The following is a 14,616-nucleotide window of genomic DNA, read 5'->3' as shown; positions in this document are numbered from 1 at the left end:
ACAAAAGCCAGGCAGACCCACGTATCCTGTGAAACGATGATAAGACATCTTTCTATATTGTACTAAGACTGGCTGGAGGGTAGTGTGTATAAACTCAGCAGTATAGTGTATATGACAGAAAGGTGCATGCACATGTTAGATGTTTCATTTCCATAGCCTTGGTACACAAAGGGACCTGCTTTAATTATCCCAACAGTGGCAGAATGTTGATCAGTTGAATAGAATAATTTTGGGGTAAAATTAGCATATCTTTTGTACATGCACGCTCAACGGATCCTATTAAAAGGCTTCATATGTAGACCAGTCAGCCTTCTTTACATTACCAACGTTTATAGAAATCGTATATCTTCTTAATCATCCTCAATTGTGATGCGTATTTATTAATACTGCAGTTTATCCTGTAAATGAGATGTAAAGGGCAACTGCATGTCAAACAGCCAGGTTTTAAAAAAGCTGTGACACCTTGAGAAACAGTTCAAGGTCAAACTGAAACCTGCAAATCTCGAACATCAGGTTTCTAGGTAAATTAGTTCTTGCGATGTGGGCCAACCTGCAAATTAAGACCATTAAGATCTCTCCATCTTCATTCTTACTCTTATACTTACCCTTATTCTTTTCACAACAGGTCGGCCACACCGATTCAGAAATTTCACACAGAATCTACTCAGAACAAATACATTTACTAAGCTCTGAATATTCTAGATAGACATTAACTATCGGCTCATAGCTTATTACTACTCGACTACTGAATATCATTTTAAACAATCTGACATATTATGATGTTGATCGGAAAAAACATTTAGGAAAGCAACGTTTCAAACATCTCGAGCTAGCCAGGCAGCTTCAAACGACATATTATTACAGCTAAACTGATTATCCAAACATATTATTAGATTAGGGGCTGGCTGTCTTGAAAATCTAAATAAAGACTGCTCCGACTGGAAGAAAAGAATAAGCAGTCAGGGGGAAAGTACAATCAAATGAATACCATCAAACTTTTAAAAAATGCTTTTAACAGTCATTTTATATACAAATAAGCTAATTGGAAGATTTAAAAGGGAAAATACATGTATCAAAAGAAAAGACCAGGACCAACGAGCTCACACTTTAGCCACTTAGGCCCAAGAACCCCTTTACAGGATAAACATAATCCCTAAAGAGATGTCTAACAGATCTGTGTTGGTATACTATAACTTCTCCTCATACCCACACTGGAGATGCCAAGGCCTCTTTGGATAGGTGCATGCATAAAGACGATTATGACGTTAATTTATGACCTGTATTATGCCCCTGTAATATGATGACATTCAATGACATTGTCCAGAGGATTGGGGGTGGTCATAGAGCAGGATCTGCCCATATGTGGCTGTGGGAAATAAGTTCTAAAGCCTTTGTATCTGCTCCATGCAGGGATCCTGCAGCTTTTAGGATGCACTGTCTGTGAGCTTTTAGGTTGACAGTTCATTTAATAACAAGGTATGTAAGTAACATACTCCTACCACTCCAGCAGAGCACATACATTAATGTGCTGACTTCAAAAGAAGAAAAGCTGTCCTTCCCTCACCTTTACAACTGATTTGTCCATTTACTATTCTTGTGATCATGAATGTCCATACCAGGTTTCTTAACAATTTAATAAGCACTTCACAAGATCTGGCGGGATATGCACATGGGTATGTGCATAAGGGATGTAAGGGACAACACATATATAGAGGGGACTAGCACATTGGGATTGGTGCATATTCTTCAACAAATAATTATTGCTTAATTAGTTCCAATTGACTTCATCAGTGAATTAAAAGTCCAGGCTGTACATTTACTTCACTTTGTTTGTGGAACACGAGGGACGAGCGCTTCAGGGTAATTGGACTAGCTGTTTACAGTACAGGCTGACATTAAGAGGAAGCTGGTCCTGCTAAACTGTGCCGTGTGTTTACTCTCCTGCCAGGAAAAGTCGCAATACATGTATTGCAGCAAACTTGAATGAAAGCCAGTGAGTTTATTATAACTTGCAGTCTTGATTCCACAGCTGCCTCTACACAGAAACCAATGACCCCGGTTATATATCAACCTCTCCACCTGATAGCTATTTTTAAAAGCAGTCTCTGTGCTGCAAGAAAGACTGCTTTTGATTTCCATGCTCTAGTACTGCATATGTTAACAAATGAAGAAGTAATGACAATATTGCTTTCAGCTATTTGAAACTACTTACCACATGCCTCATAGTATGTAGTTAAAAGGTCAATGGTGTGTTTTTTTCTTTTTATTTATAGTGTGGAAATGATTGCAAACATATTCCTTTGACAGGGTCGCATGACTGACTGCCAGGACCCTGCTGATTATGTTATGTCACTGAATAGGTAAATGCTGTATGTAATTACTGTTAGCATTACAAACCTGACAGTAGCAGTATACCTGGATTTCTTCCTCTTAACCATAGCAATAGATATGTGTAGTGGGAAATCAACAGAATTAGAAGAATCCATCTGTTTTCAGTCCTGTATACCAGCTATTCCAAATAGCTCTCAAAATACTCAATCAAAATATATATATGAATATAAGGAACATAGCTATTTTCTCGATACAAGAAAAAAAAACAGGAAATATCTGTGTGTGTGTGTGTGTGTGTGTGTGTGTGTGTTTATACATATATACACACAGAGTTGTAGTTAAAAGTTTACATACCCCAATGGAAATTTATAATTTCTAGAAATTTCTCGAAAAACAAATAATTATGTGAAAAATCTTTTGTAGCAAACGTTTTGCTTTTGTAGATGAGGGAAAAAAGTTACAAGAAACAGATGTTTACAATTATTTATTTCAGCAAATTTTTTTGCAAAACTGCAAAAATGCTAATTCAAAAGTATTCATACCCTGACAAGGAAAATGAAATTAATAGCGAGTTGAGGCACCTTTATCAATAATAACCTCTTTTAAATGATTAGGATATTTGTCAGTGAGCTTTTGGCATGATTCTTTAGTGCTTTTTGACCATTCTTGAACGCAAAATTGTTCCAGTTCATTCAAATTCCGAGGACTTCTCTTGTGCACAGCCTTCTTCAACTCATACCAAAGATTCTCAATTGGATTTAGATCAGGACTTTGACTAGGCCATTCCAAAACCTTGATTTTATTTTTCTTTAACCTTCCTCACAATTCTTCTACTTGTTCTTGGTGACAGAACCTTCTTTCTTTCAGACCGAGGGAGCGTTGTGACAGTACCATGAGTCTTGTACTTCTTGATAATAGAAACAATAGTTGAAACTGGGATACTCAAATGCTTGGAAATCTTCTTGTATCCTTCTCCAGCTTTATGACAATAAATAACGTTCTGCCTAAGGTCTTCAGAATGCTTTTAAATTAGCATTTTTGGAGTTTTGCAAAAAAATTGCTGAAATAAATAATTTCTTGTAACTTTTTTCCTCATCCACAAAAGCATCCTAAAATTCTTTGTTTTCGATATATATACAGTGCCTTGCGAAAGTATTCGGCCCCCTTGAACTTTGCGACCTTTTGCCACATTTCAGGCTTCAAACATAAAGATATGAAACTGTAATTTTTTGTGAAGAATCAACAACAAGTGGGACACAATCATGAAGTGGAACGAAATTTATTGGATATTTCAAACTTTTTTAACAAATAAAAAACTGAAAAATTGGGCGTGCAAAATTATTCAGCCCCCTTAAGTTAATACTTTGTAGCGCCACCTTTTGCTGCGATTACAGCTGTAAGTCGCTTGGGATATGTCTCTATCAGTTTTGCACATCGAGAGACTGAAATTTTTGCCCATTCCTCCTTGCAAAACAGCTCGAGCTCAGTGAGGTTGGATGGAGAGCATTTGTGAACAGCAGTTTTCAGTTCTTTCCACAGATTCTCGATTGGATTCAGGTCTGGACTTTGACTTGGCCATTCTAACACCTGGATGTGTTTATTTGTGAACCATTCCATTGTAGATTTTGCTTTATGTTTTGGATCATTGTCTTGTTGGAAGACAAATCTCCGTCCCAGTCTCAGGTCTTTTGCAGACTCCATCAGGTTTTCTTCCAGAATGGTCCTGTATTTGGCTCCATCCATCTTCCCATCAATTTTAACCATCTTCCCTGTCCCTGCTGAAGAAAAGCAGGCCCAAACCATGATGCTGCCACCACCATGTTTGACAGTGGGGATGGTGTGTTCAGGGTGATGAGCTGTGTTGCTTTTACGCCAAACATAACGTTTTGCATTGTTGCCAAAAAGTTCGATTTTGGTTTCATCTGACCAGAGCACCTTCTTCCACATGTTTGGTGTGTCTCCCAGGTGGCTTGTGGCAAACTGTAAACGACACTTTTTATGGATATCTTTAAGAAATGGCTTTCTTCTTGCCACTCTTCCATAAAGGCCAGATTTGTGCAGTATACGACTGATTGTTGTCCTATGGACAGAGTCTCCCACCTCAGCTGTAGATCTCTGCAGTTCATCCAGAGTGATCATGGGCCTCTTGGCTGCATCTCTGATCAGTCTTCTCCTTGTATGAGCTGAAAGTTTAGAGGGACGGCCAGGTCTTGGTAGATTTGCAGTGGTCTGATACTCCTTCCATTTCAATATTATCGCTTGCGCAGTGCCCCTTGGGATGTTTAAAGCTTGGGAAATCTTTTTGTATCCAAATCCGGCTTTAAACTTCTCCACAACAGTATCTCGGACCTGCCTGGTGTGTTCCTTGTTCTTCATGATGCTCTCTGCGCTTTAAACGGACCTCTGAGACTATCACAGTGCAGGTGCATTTATACGGAGACTTGATTACACACAGGTGGATTCTATTTATCATCATTAGTCATTTAGGTCAACATTGGATCATTCAGAGATCCTCACTGAACTTCTGGAGAGAGTTTGCTGCACTGAAAGTAAAGGGGCTGAATAATTTTGCACGCCCAATTTTTCAGTTTTTTATTTGTTAAAAAAGTTTGAAATATCCAATAAATTTCGTTCCACTTCATGATTGTGTCCCACTTGTTGTTGATTCTTCACAAAAAATTACAGTTTCATATCTTTATGTTTGAAGCCTGAAATGTGGCAAAAGGTCGCAAAGTTCAAGGGGGCCGAATACTTTCGCAAGGCACTGTATATATATATATAGAAAGAGAGAGAGAGAGAGAGAGAGAGAGAGAGAGAGGGGGGGGGGGGTCTGCACAGGAACCTTGTCTTTTTTGGGTAATGATTGAAAAAAAAACAATCACATATATTAATGTTTTAAGTGTATAATACATATGTTATTACTATATAGCACACATACATTTAGTAACCTTTTTCAGTAATGGAAACATCAAAATAATAATAATAATAATAATAATAATAATAATAATAATAATAATAATAATAATAATAATAATAATAATAATAGTTTGAATACAGTTATGTTAAATGAGCTTCATGCTGTAGGATTCTTTGTGACATCTATTGGCCATATTCTGCTGTTGTTGTTGTTGTTGTTAATGTAATGTTGTACTTGTATTGATTCAGGTCGATGAAAGAGTTCCAACAATCGGAACACAGTGTAGTTTACACAAAACAAAAGTATAGGCAAGGAGTATATCTTATACTGCTCTTTCTCTTTCTCTCACTTTTCCTGTGTCTCCCTTTTTGTCACATCCGGTTTGTTCTAACTTTATTCTTCACCGGTCTCTCTATGGCAAACGCAATAGAAACTTAAAGGTGCAGTCCTCCAAATCCCAATTGATAAATAAATGTAAATATTTCAGTCTTAAATTAACATGGCATCCAAGCGAAGCATTGTGTGGAATTTCATTATCAAGCAGGAGAAAACGGAATTGCAAACTCTGCCAAGGAAATATTTCATTCAAAGGAAGCACTAGCACACTTTAATGTGCTCCACAAATATTTTTCATTTAACCTAAAACAAAATAGGTACACGTTTCGTAAGTGTGTGTGTAATGTTTTTTTTCATACTGATTTAATTGTGTACTTTGCACCTATGCATTTTGGACTGCGTATGCTTTTTCTTAGTAAATCTGCTTCATTAAAATAAAAAATGTTTCCGTTTTTCAGTCTGTTTTCTGGGGTACACCACTCACAATGCTGTAGTTATTTGTTTATTTACTTTGAAATAAAAGCTACTTATTTGATCTTTTTGGTAAGAAACTATATCTGCGCAATAACTGTAGAAAAAGCATTCCATATTGGAAGCCACACAGTTATTATTATTAATGGATAATTAAGAGTTATCACTGGCATAAACCCAACAGGATGTTGTTATGTTGTTTTCTTTCCGATTTAGTTCCTGAGAGTAGTCGCCGCAGTTATTATTATTGAGGTGTACTTGCCGCTAATGTAAAGCTTGCTTTTTAATGTTGTTTTTCAGAGACCCAGAGACATTTTCTTTAAATTCTCAAATTATTATTAGATACCCGGGTAATTTCTCTCTCTCTCTCTCTCTCTCTCTCTCTCTCTCTCTATATATATATATATATATATATATATATTTATAAATATATAGATATAGATATAGATATATATATAGATATAGATATAGATAGATAGATAGATAGATAGATAGATAGATAGATAGATAGACAGATAGATAGATAGATAGATAGATAGATAGATAGATAGATAGATAGATAGATAGATAGATAGATTTGGGCTGTTCCGATTAACAGATTAATCAGATTGATTAATATGTTAATCGGATTATTTATTTTGTTTACAATTTAATCGCGCATTAAAAGTGCATTCTGGGTAGTGAGAGAAATGCACACTCTCTCTCCCCCGGAAGTGGCAGCTCGTATAAAAAAGGGTTAAAGTTGTGTACAAATCATGACTGCTGTCTTGTTTTGTACTAGGATTGCTGATAGTGTGCTACGGGTGTATATATGTATCTGAAACTGGAGTGATTTAAATGATTGCCAGACAGTGTCTGCAAAGTTACTCGTGTGCATTGTAACCAGCTGTGGTAAAATCCAGCGTGAACTTCAATCACCATATCACATCTGTACACGTATTAAAAGGGTTAACTTACATCAGAACATGATGATGACCTTTCTGTAGTTGTTCCAGGTAAAGTTCAGAATAAACACATTGCTTACATGAATGCCTGTGTGTGTTCTCCCTCAGTAGTATTGACCAAAACACAACATGGTGTCAGAATAGACTGAACCACACCACCATTAAGGTAGAAAGATATGTAAATAAAGTCAGTCGCTTTGAAAGAAAGCTGAAATAAATTAACACAAAAGTTAGGAAAACGTTTCTTCTGAGAGCAAAGCGCAGACTGCTGCAGTAGCCCATTGAGCAGAGCCGTTACCAAGGAAAAGCCAGCCCCTGCCTGTAACTCTACAAAAAAATCAGAGACAGAGAAGAACAAGAAAAAAAGAAAAGCGCTTTGGTAAGAAACTGTTTAAATACCGTATAAGGAAAATACAGAGAAAATAAGTAAAGTAGAAAATTAAGAGCTATATGGGGATGTTCTACCGTAGAGGCCTTTAGTAAAGGCCTTTATTACTGATGTGCACAGACTAGATGCAGATGGGAGTAATTGCCCGCATTGAAGAGCCCACTGACTGGTGTGCTGGCATGGTCCTTGTGCCAAAACCTAATGGCAAAATAAGAATATGTGTTGACCTCACACGTCTGAATGAGAGCATCTGCCGGGAGAGACACATTCTCCCCGCAGTGGATGAAACATTGGCCCAAATAGACGGAGCCTCAGTTTTCACAAAGCTAGACGCCACGACAGGTTTCTGGCAGATTCCTCTTCACAAAGAATCGGCTCCTCTCACCACATTCATCACACCTTTTGGCAGGTACTGCTTTCACAGACTTCCATTCGGTATTGCATCAGCTCCAGGACACTTCCAGAAGCGAATAACACAGCTGATTTCAGCTAGGAGGTGCACCCTGTCACGCAGACGATATCTTAGTCTACGGCACAACTCATAAAGAGCACAACACTCGACTGCATGCAGTGCTGAACAGACTCCAGCAAGCAGGATTGACTCTCAATGAAAAATGGAACTTTGCTGTGGAACAGGTCAAATTTGTGGGACACCTGATCAGTGCAAGAGGCTGATCCCAACAAAATTAAAGCCATCAGGGAAATGCCAGAGCCCAAGGATGTTGCAGATGTCTGCAGATTTATGGGCACGGTGAACTATGTAGGGAAATTCTCCTCACGTTTGGTAGAACTTACAAAACCCATCAGAGACCTGCTGAGAAGCGAAAATATGTGGACATGAGATGTCCAGCAGCAGACAGCATTCAAGAGTATTAAGCAGAAACTCAGCTCTCCAGCAGTCTTGGCCCAATACAGTCCTCGGAAGGAGACAAGAGTGTCAGCTGACATGTCCTCATATGGACTCGGAGGAGTCTTAACTCAGCTTCAAACATCAGGGGATTGGAGACCTGTGGCATTAATGTCAAGAAGCCTGGCTGACACTGAACATCGCTATGCACAAATAGAAAAAGAAGTGCGAGCGTTTCACTGCCTACCTCCTGGGTCTCGACTTCACAATCAGAACTGACCACATGCCACTGGTCTCACTGTTAGGTTCCAGAGCACTAGACGATCTACCACCACGCATACTGAGATTCAGGTTGCGTCTACTGCGCTTTAGTTACAAGATCGTCCACGTGCCTGGGAAAAACTTGTGACTGCTGATAAACTTTCAAGAGCTCCACTACACAGTCCGCTGACTGAAGAGGAGGAATTACTGGAAGCAGTTGTCAAGGTCTACATAGACCATACCCTGACCAACTTACCTGCTATGACCTCAAAACTGAAACAAATACAGAGGTTTACAGAGACAGGTTGGCCAAACAGAGGAGCAATCCATGAACCCCTTCTACAGTTCTGGCCAGACAGGTCAGATCTACTCATTACAGCAGGCTTGCTTTTAAAAGGCAAAAGGCTAGTCATTCTGGTACTGGTACTGTAAGTTGTGAGAAAAAACAAGCAAAGCAGATATATAAATAAATAGTTTATAACATTACTTACCAGTGTTTTTTTGTATTTTAAATAAATGTGTAGCACTTATTTATGCTTTTGTAATATATATTAAAAGCAAGGTCAGTCGTTTATTCCAAACCACGGTCTCTGCACTGACCTAAAGCCTCTTTAAACTTGTGTTTATGGCCACAGTCATTGGATGCACTTTTGAAAAACATGTTTAATATAAAATGAAATTAAAGATATATTATTTATAATAAAAATGTTAAAATTACATTTAAAATTAGTGTTTTTGGAGAATTTTAAATAGCTTTCAAACCAGCCCAGTTTTTAATATTTTTCAGATTGTGAGCACATGCACGTCCTTCAGAGGATCCAGCAAAAAATATTTAGTGGGCATTTCATATGAGAGTTTAATTTGTCATTCTACATTCTAATACTTTAAATTCCATAAAAATAACAAAAAAGCACCGTTTATATGTAGATTTATTTTGGTAGCAAAAAATCAACATCAGCATCATTTGGCGTTGAATTCCAATATGTATCGCAATACATATCGCAATATTGTCTTCACTATTGCAATATATTGCAGACGACACAAAAATAGGAGGAGTGGCAAACACTGTTGAAGCAGCAAAGGTCATTCAAAATGATCTAGACAGCATTCAGAATTGGGCAGACACATGGCAAATGAAATTTAATAGAGAAAAGTGTAAAGTATTGCATGCGGGCAATAAAAATGTGCACTATAAATATCATATGGGAGATAGTGAAATTGAAGAAGGGAACTATGAAAAAGACCTAGGAGTTTATGTTGACTCAGAAATGTCTTCATCTAGACAATGTGGGGAAGCTATAAAAAAGGCTAACAAGATGCTCGGATATATTGTGAGAAGTGTTGAATTTAAATCAAGGGAAGTAAAGTTAAAACTCTACAATGCATTAGTAAGACCTCACCTAGTTGTGTTCAGTTCTGGTCACCTCGTTACAAAAAGGATATTGCTGCTCTAGAAAGAGTGCAAAGAAGAGCAACCAGAATTATCCCAGGTTTAAAAGGCATGTCGTATGCAGACAGGCTAAAAGAATTGAATCTATTCAGTCTTGAACAAAGAAGACTACGCGGCGATCTGATTCAAACATTCAAAATCCTAAAAGGTATAGACAATGTCAACCCGGGGGACTTCTTTGACTTGAAAAAAGAAAAAAGGACCAGGGGTCACAAATGGAGATTAAATAAAGGGGCATTCAGAACAGAAAATAGGAGGCACTTTTTTACACAGAGAATTGTGAGGGTCTGGAACCAACTCCCCAGTAATGTTGTTGAAGCTGACACCCTGGGATCCTTCAAGAAGCTGCTTGATGAGATTCTGGGATCAATAAGCTACTGACAACCAAATGAGCAAGATGGGCTGAATGGCCTCCTCTCGTTTGTAAACTTTCTTATGTTCTTATGTTCTTATATTGCAATACAGATGCTCAGTCCCAATACCCACCCCTAATAATTAAGTGGCAAAAAAAAAACTCGCAATGCAAATGCATTGTGACCTCTTTTTTCACTCTGAAAATGCGCCTTCTACATCAGAGTGCAACATCATGCATTATAAAACCAAGTGATACTGTACAGGCATTGTTACGAAATGAGTAACAATGTACAAAAAAAAAAGAAGACGAATTATTTTAAAAGTAGACTTACCCACCCCGCGTTTCTGAGCTATAATAAATGTCTAGCAGGGTTAAGTCACGTGCAAACACAGCTGCACACGCTAGCGACCTGATAACTGATTAAAATCCAAGCATCGGTTATCTCAGTACTTTACAACCTATTTAATGTATATTCAAAAGTACAGTACTGGGTTTGTCTGTGTAACTCCTTTGAATAGATACTGTGAAACATAAGCCTATTTAAAATGATATGTGATGTTTTGTACACAATAGTCCTCTTTCGCATTAGGTCAACATTGTAATTATAGATTTTTACACTTCACAAATATACGGTACTTCACGTTTAGAACCTATACAGTAGGTGGCCTACACAGCCAGCTATTGTTTCCCAAACAAAGGAACCAAAATATTACAGTACAGTGGAAAAATAACTCTAGGACAAACCAGACAAAAACAGGTTTTGTGTTGCTTTTTCCCTTGCGACAGAACCGTTATCAAGGACTATCACTAGCTACATAGCATTCGGTTTCGTTTTTACTGAACACACAATTCAAACTGCATTACAAACCGCCTCATTGGGTGGCGTGTAAATAACAGAAGTCTTTTTTTATCATTAATTTTATCATTAATTAGCTGGGTAAAATCACGTTTAGTGTTTTTGTCTGTCGGTTTTTTATAGCGCCGGGGAGGTTTAAATTACACAACACTCAGCTGACGAATGATTTTTGTACACTGTTATTACTACTTAGTTTTTGTTTAAAAAAAAAAAAGTAAAATAAGGGCCGAGTGATGGAGAGACCGGAACAATGAAACCCATGACAGAGAAATGATTCGGTGTAATTCTAGTATGACTTTGGACAGCGCCCACAGACGTCAGGTCCAGGTAATCGATAGAAAAAAATAAAGCAATTATGTTAGCACAAGAACAAGCATATAGCTAGCTATGATTTATTTTGTATCTCTAGTATTTAGTTGATTCTGTTTTCCTTCCAGCCAACTGTATGAATTATCTATCCACATGCGTTAAGAAATTCTTACTATAGACAACAGAATATGTATTTTATAGTCTATATACTGTAGAATATACAATGTATGCCTTTTTTTTTACAACAGTACATACCAGACATACATACAATTACACGTGTAAAACACGAACATACTTTAAAGAATTGCGAGTTTAAAATCCAAAAAATAGCCTTTTCTGCCTATCATGATTCAGCAGCACTTCAAAATGCATCGTGATAGCGCACAGGTTGTGAGTAACTATTGTCAAATAATGCTTCTCCGTCACCTGAAAATAACAAGCACACACAGAAGGCTATTTGAGAGTGTTTAAAAACACTGGTATTTCGACAGTAAGCCTATCCCAGTTTATTCTATCCCAGGCAGCTAGAATTAATAACATCGGCTGCTGCCTATACATTGAGGTGACAAGTCTAGCAACGGCAGTAACCCTATTGACATGCACCTTGTGTGTTGCACGAATGCTAACTGTTAAATCAGCGAGAAAGAGAAATTGAACATAAATAAATACATAATAATAATATAAAACAATAACTTACACGACCAATCTAGAGATGATCCATGAGACCATGGCGTCGTGCAGGGTGCCTGTGTGTGTGTGTTATTTCTGAAGGGAGGAGCTTCTTTTCTCTCTGTACCTAACGACAGAATAAACCCGAACAGCAGAATAAGCGTCCTCTCGTCTCAGCCATTCGTCACTTTCGACCGCGCAAGCGTCGAGTTCCGCGGGTGCAAGTTTAATCTAGTATTGATTTATTACAGTACCGCTGTCACTGCGCAGCAACGTAATGAGTTTATTATAGCAACAAAAAATAAAGTACAACAATATATATATATATATATATATATATATATATATATATATATATATATATATATATATATATATTATAACTATTTACTTTTTGCGCACATGTTTATTTAGTTTGTCTTGCACAAGTGAATTTCTTAATTTGATAGCACGTAAACAGCATAATTTATAGAGCTCAACAAGGTTCGAATGATTTCTTACGACTGGTTGTAAAGTAAGTGGCCCGTCCCCCAAACGTCGCTCCCGCGGTATATTCAAAAGCCGGCTGTTCAGAATCAGTGTGGAGGTGCTTTGTGTGATACTGCGTGTTGTGCTTGAAGGTTAGTTTCTGTTTAGTATGGGGTTTGTTTTAATTACTGTATGGTTCCTGTCTCTTTTAAACACTAGCTGCTTTGCCTGATACTGCGTGTTGTGATTGAAGGCTCCCGTTCCTTGTGTGAGACTGTGCGTGCTGATGACGACCCGTCCTTGTGCCTGTACCGCTTCTGCGAGTGTGCTGGATCTCGCTGATCTCGCTGAATCTACGCCCTGCAGATGAAAGACTAACAGCGCAACCGAGGGGAATGCGGCGAAAGAAAGAGGAAATGGATAAGCGTGCAGACAGGTCTGAAAGAAACACGCAGTTAGCAGCCTTTTTTGTTTTAATTCTCGTACTTGGCCAACTTTTGTTTTAACTACTGTCTCTCTTTTATTTCTGTATTTTAATTTTAATTGCGTTTTAGTGGGGGACTGGGGGATATCCATTTTATTGAAATACATGTATCACTAGCCAGCTAATTTAAGTGCTCTCTAGCACCCCTGCCTGTAGTGGGTGGATAAGGTATGCAAGTCAATCTGTATTCAGAATTGGCCATAAATTTGGATAATCTCTTGTAGGCTAAAATCAGTTGTAATTGTGTCGTAGTAGTAAATGGGATTGGCCTACTCTTACAGTTGCTAGCTTGATTAGTAGGGTGCTTCAGGGCCTACAAAATAAATCAAAGAAAAAGACCCCATTGGATTTGCAACATTTTATTCTGAATTTTAAACTTTTATTGTATTTATATCCTCCCCTTGAAAAAATAATAAATTATTTAAAACCCCTATGAACCTTCCATTGTCTTATTGCATTTTCAAATATTACAAGAAAGCTAGTGGTAGGGATGTACACATCATAATGCATATTGAAGTTACATTTAAATATTTAACACATCAGGATATTAGAATATAAAGGACTGTATAATACCGTGTCAGTTAATAATGGTTCTCCTCTGGGTTCCTGGGTGTGTGTAACATAGAACGATTTTATTATTATTTTTTTTTTATCCAATAGAACCAAAATTAGGGTCCAGAATGTGATGAATAATGGAACCCCTAATGGTTATGTTTGTAAACCTTGGGTTTTATATTTAACCCATAATAAAAGGAATCCTTCATTCAGTTCTTTATAGACTCCAAAGAAAATAAGGATTCCAGACATAGACTGAAGGAACTGAACTCAAGGTTCTTTAGATATATATATATATATATATATGTCTATTCAGAAAGACATACACAAGTCTACTTGTGTTCTGCTGCTGTTGTCAGCTCACACACTTTTCCAGTATTTCAAGATTCGATAGGCTCACCAGCATCCGCAGATACCCAGGTCATGTTGACAAATGGTCTGGACAGGAATACAGGAGTACATATTATTGCTCTTCAAGGCACTTCTCAAAAGGTAGATAGGAAAAACAGACATTGCTTTAAGGAATGTTTTTTCATTTCTGGATTGTTTTTAAGAAGTGTTTTGTAAACATTCCCTTAGGTTAGACAGTGCATTGACAAATTAGAGTAAACTAGTAAACACAGTTGAAAAGGTTTTTGTGAACTGCAGGCTTGATTTCATTAATCAAAATTGGGTTAAAAAAAATAAAACGTCCTTTAACAAAACATTCTTTAAATGGTATTTGTGAATAGGGCCCCTTAAAATAATGAAACCATTATTAGATGCTAGCAGTCCACATGTTAACCCGAGTTATGTTGACATCTGGCTTTCATAGTAAGACAGAAATGAAACTCCATGTGTCACAGTATTAAACCCTCCAAGCAGTATCCATGGTAACCAGTCATAAAAAATAACATGTTAACTCCTACTTGAACTGCAGCCATTCAGAATCTTAAAATCTCAGTTTCAAAAAAGAGGGAGTTATCAAGTATGTGC

The 14,616-nt window shown here is 37.5% G+C and overlaps 1 protein-coding gene across 2 annotated transcripts in view; it reads right to left on the bottom strand.

Moving 5' to 3' along the window:
• The window catches only part of LOC117421184 (receptor expression-enhancing protein 1-like), a 42,467-nt gene extending 30,126 nt beyond the window's left edge, over nt 1–12,341 (bottom strand). Inside the window, exon 1 of one of the 2 annotated variants that reach the window (XM_059034166.1) lies at nt 12,163–12,341. In XM_059034166.1, coding sequence (XP_058890149.1) covers nt 12,163–12,194 — 32 coding nt within the window. In that variant the 5' untranslated portion in view covers nt 12,195–12,341. The remainder of the gene's footprint in view (nt 1–12,162) is intronic. The other variant, XM_059034171.1, reaches the window with a different exon arrangement.
• Nucleotides 12,342–14,616: the final 2,275 nt, after the last annotated feature.

This window comes from Acipenser ruthenus, chromosome 1, assembly GCF_902713425.1.
Source record: "Acipenser ruthenus chromosome 1, fAciRut3.2 maternal haplotype, whole genome shotgun sequence".
In the NCBI taxonomy this organism is placed as follows: Eukaryota; Metazoa; Chordata; class Actinopteri; order Acipenseriformes; family Acipenseridae; genus Acipenser; species Acipenser ruthenus.
Note: the sequence above shows the minus strand (reverse complement) of the source record. Positions and strands in the feature narration are given on the sequence as shown.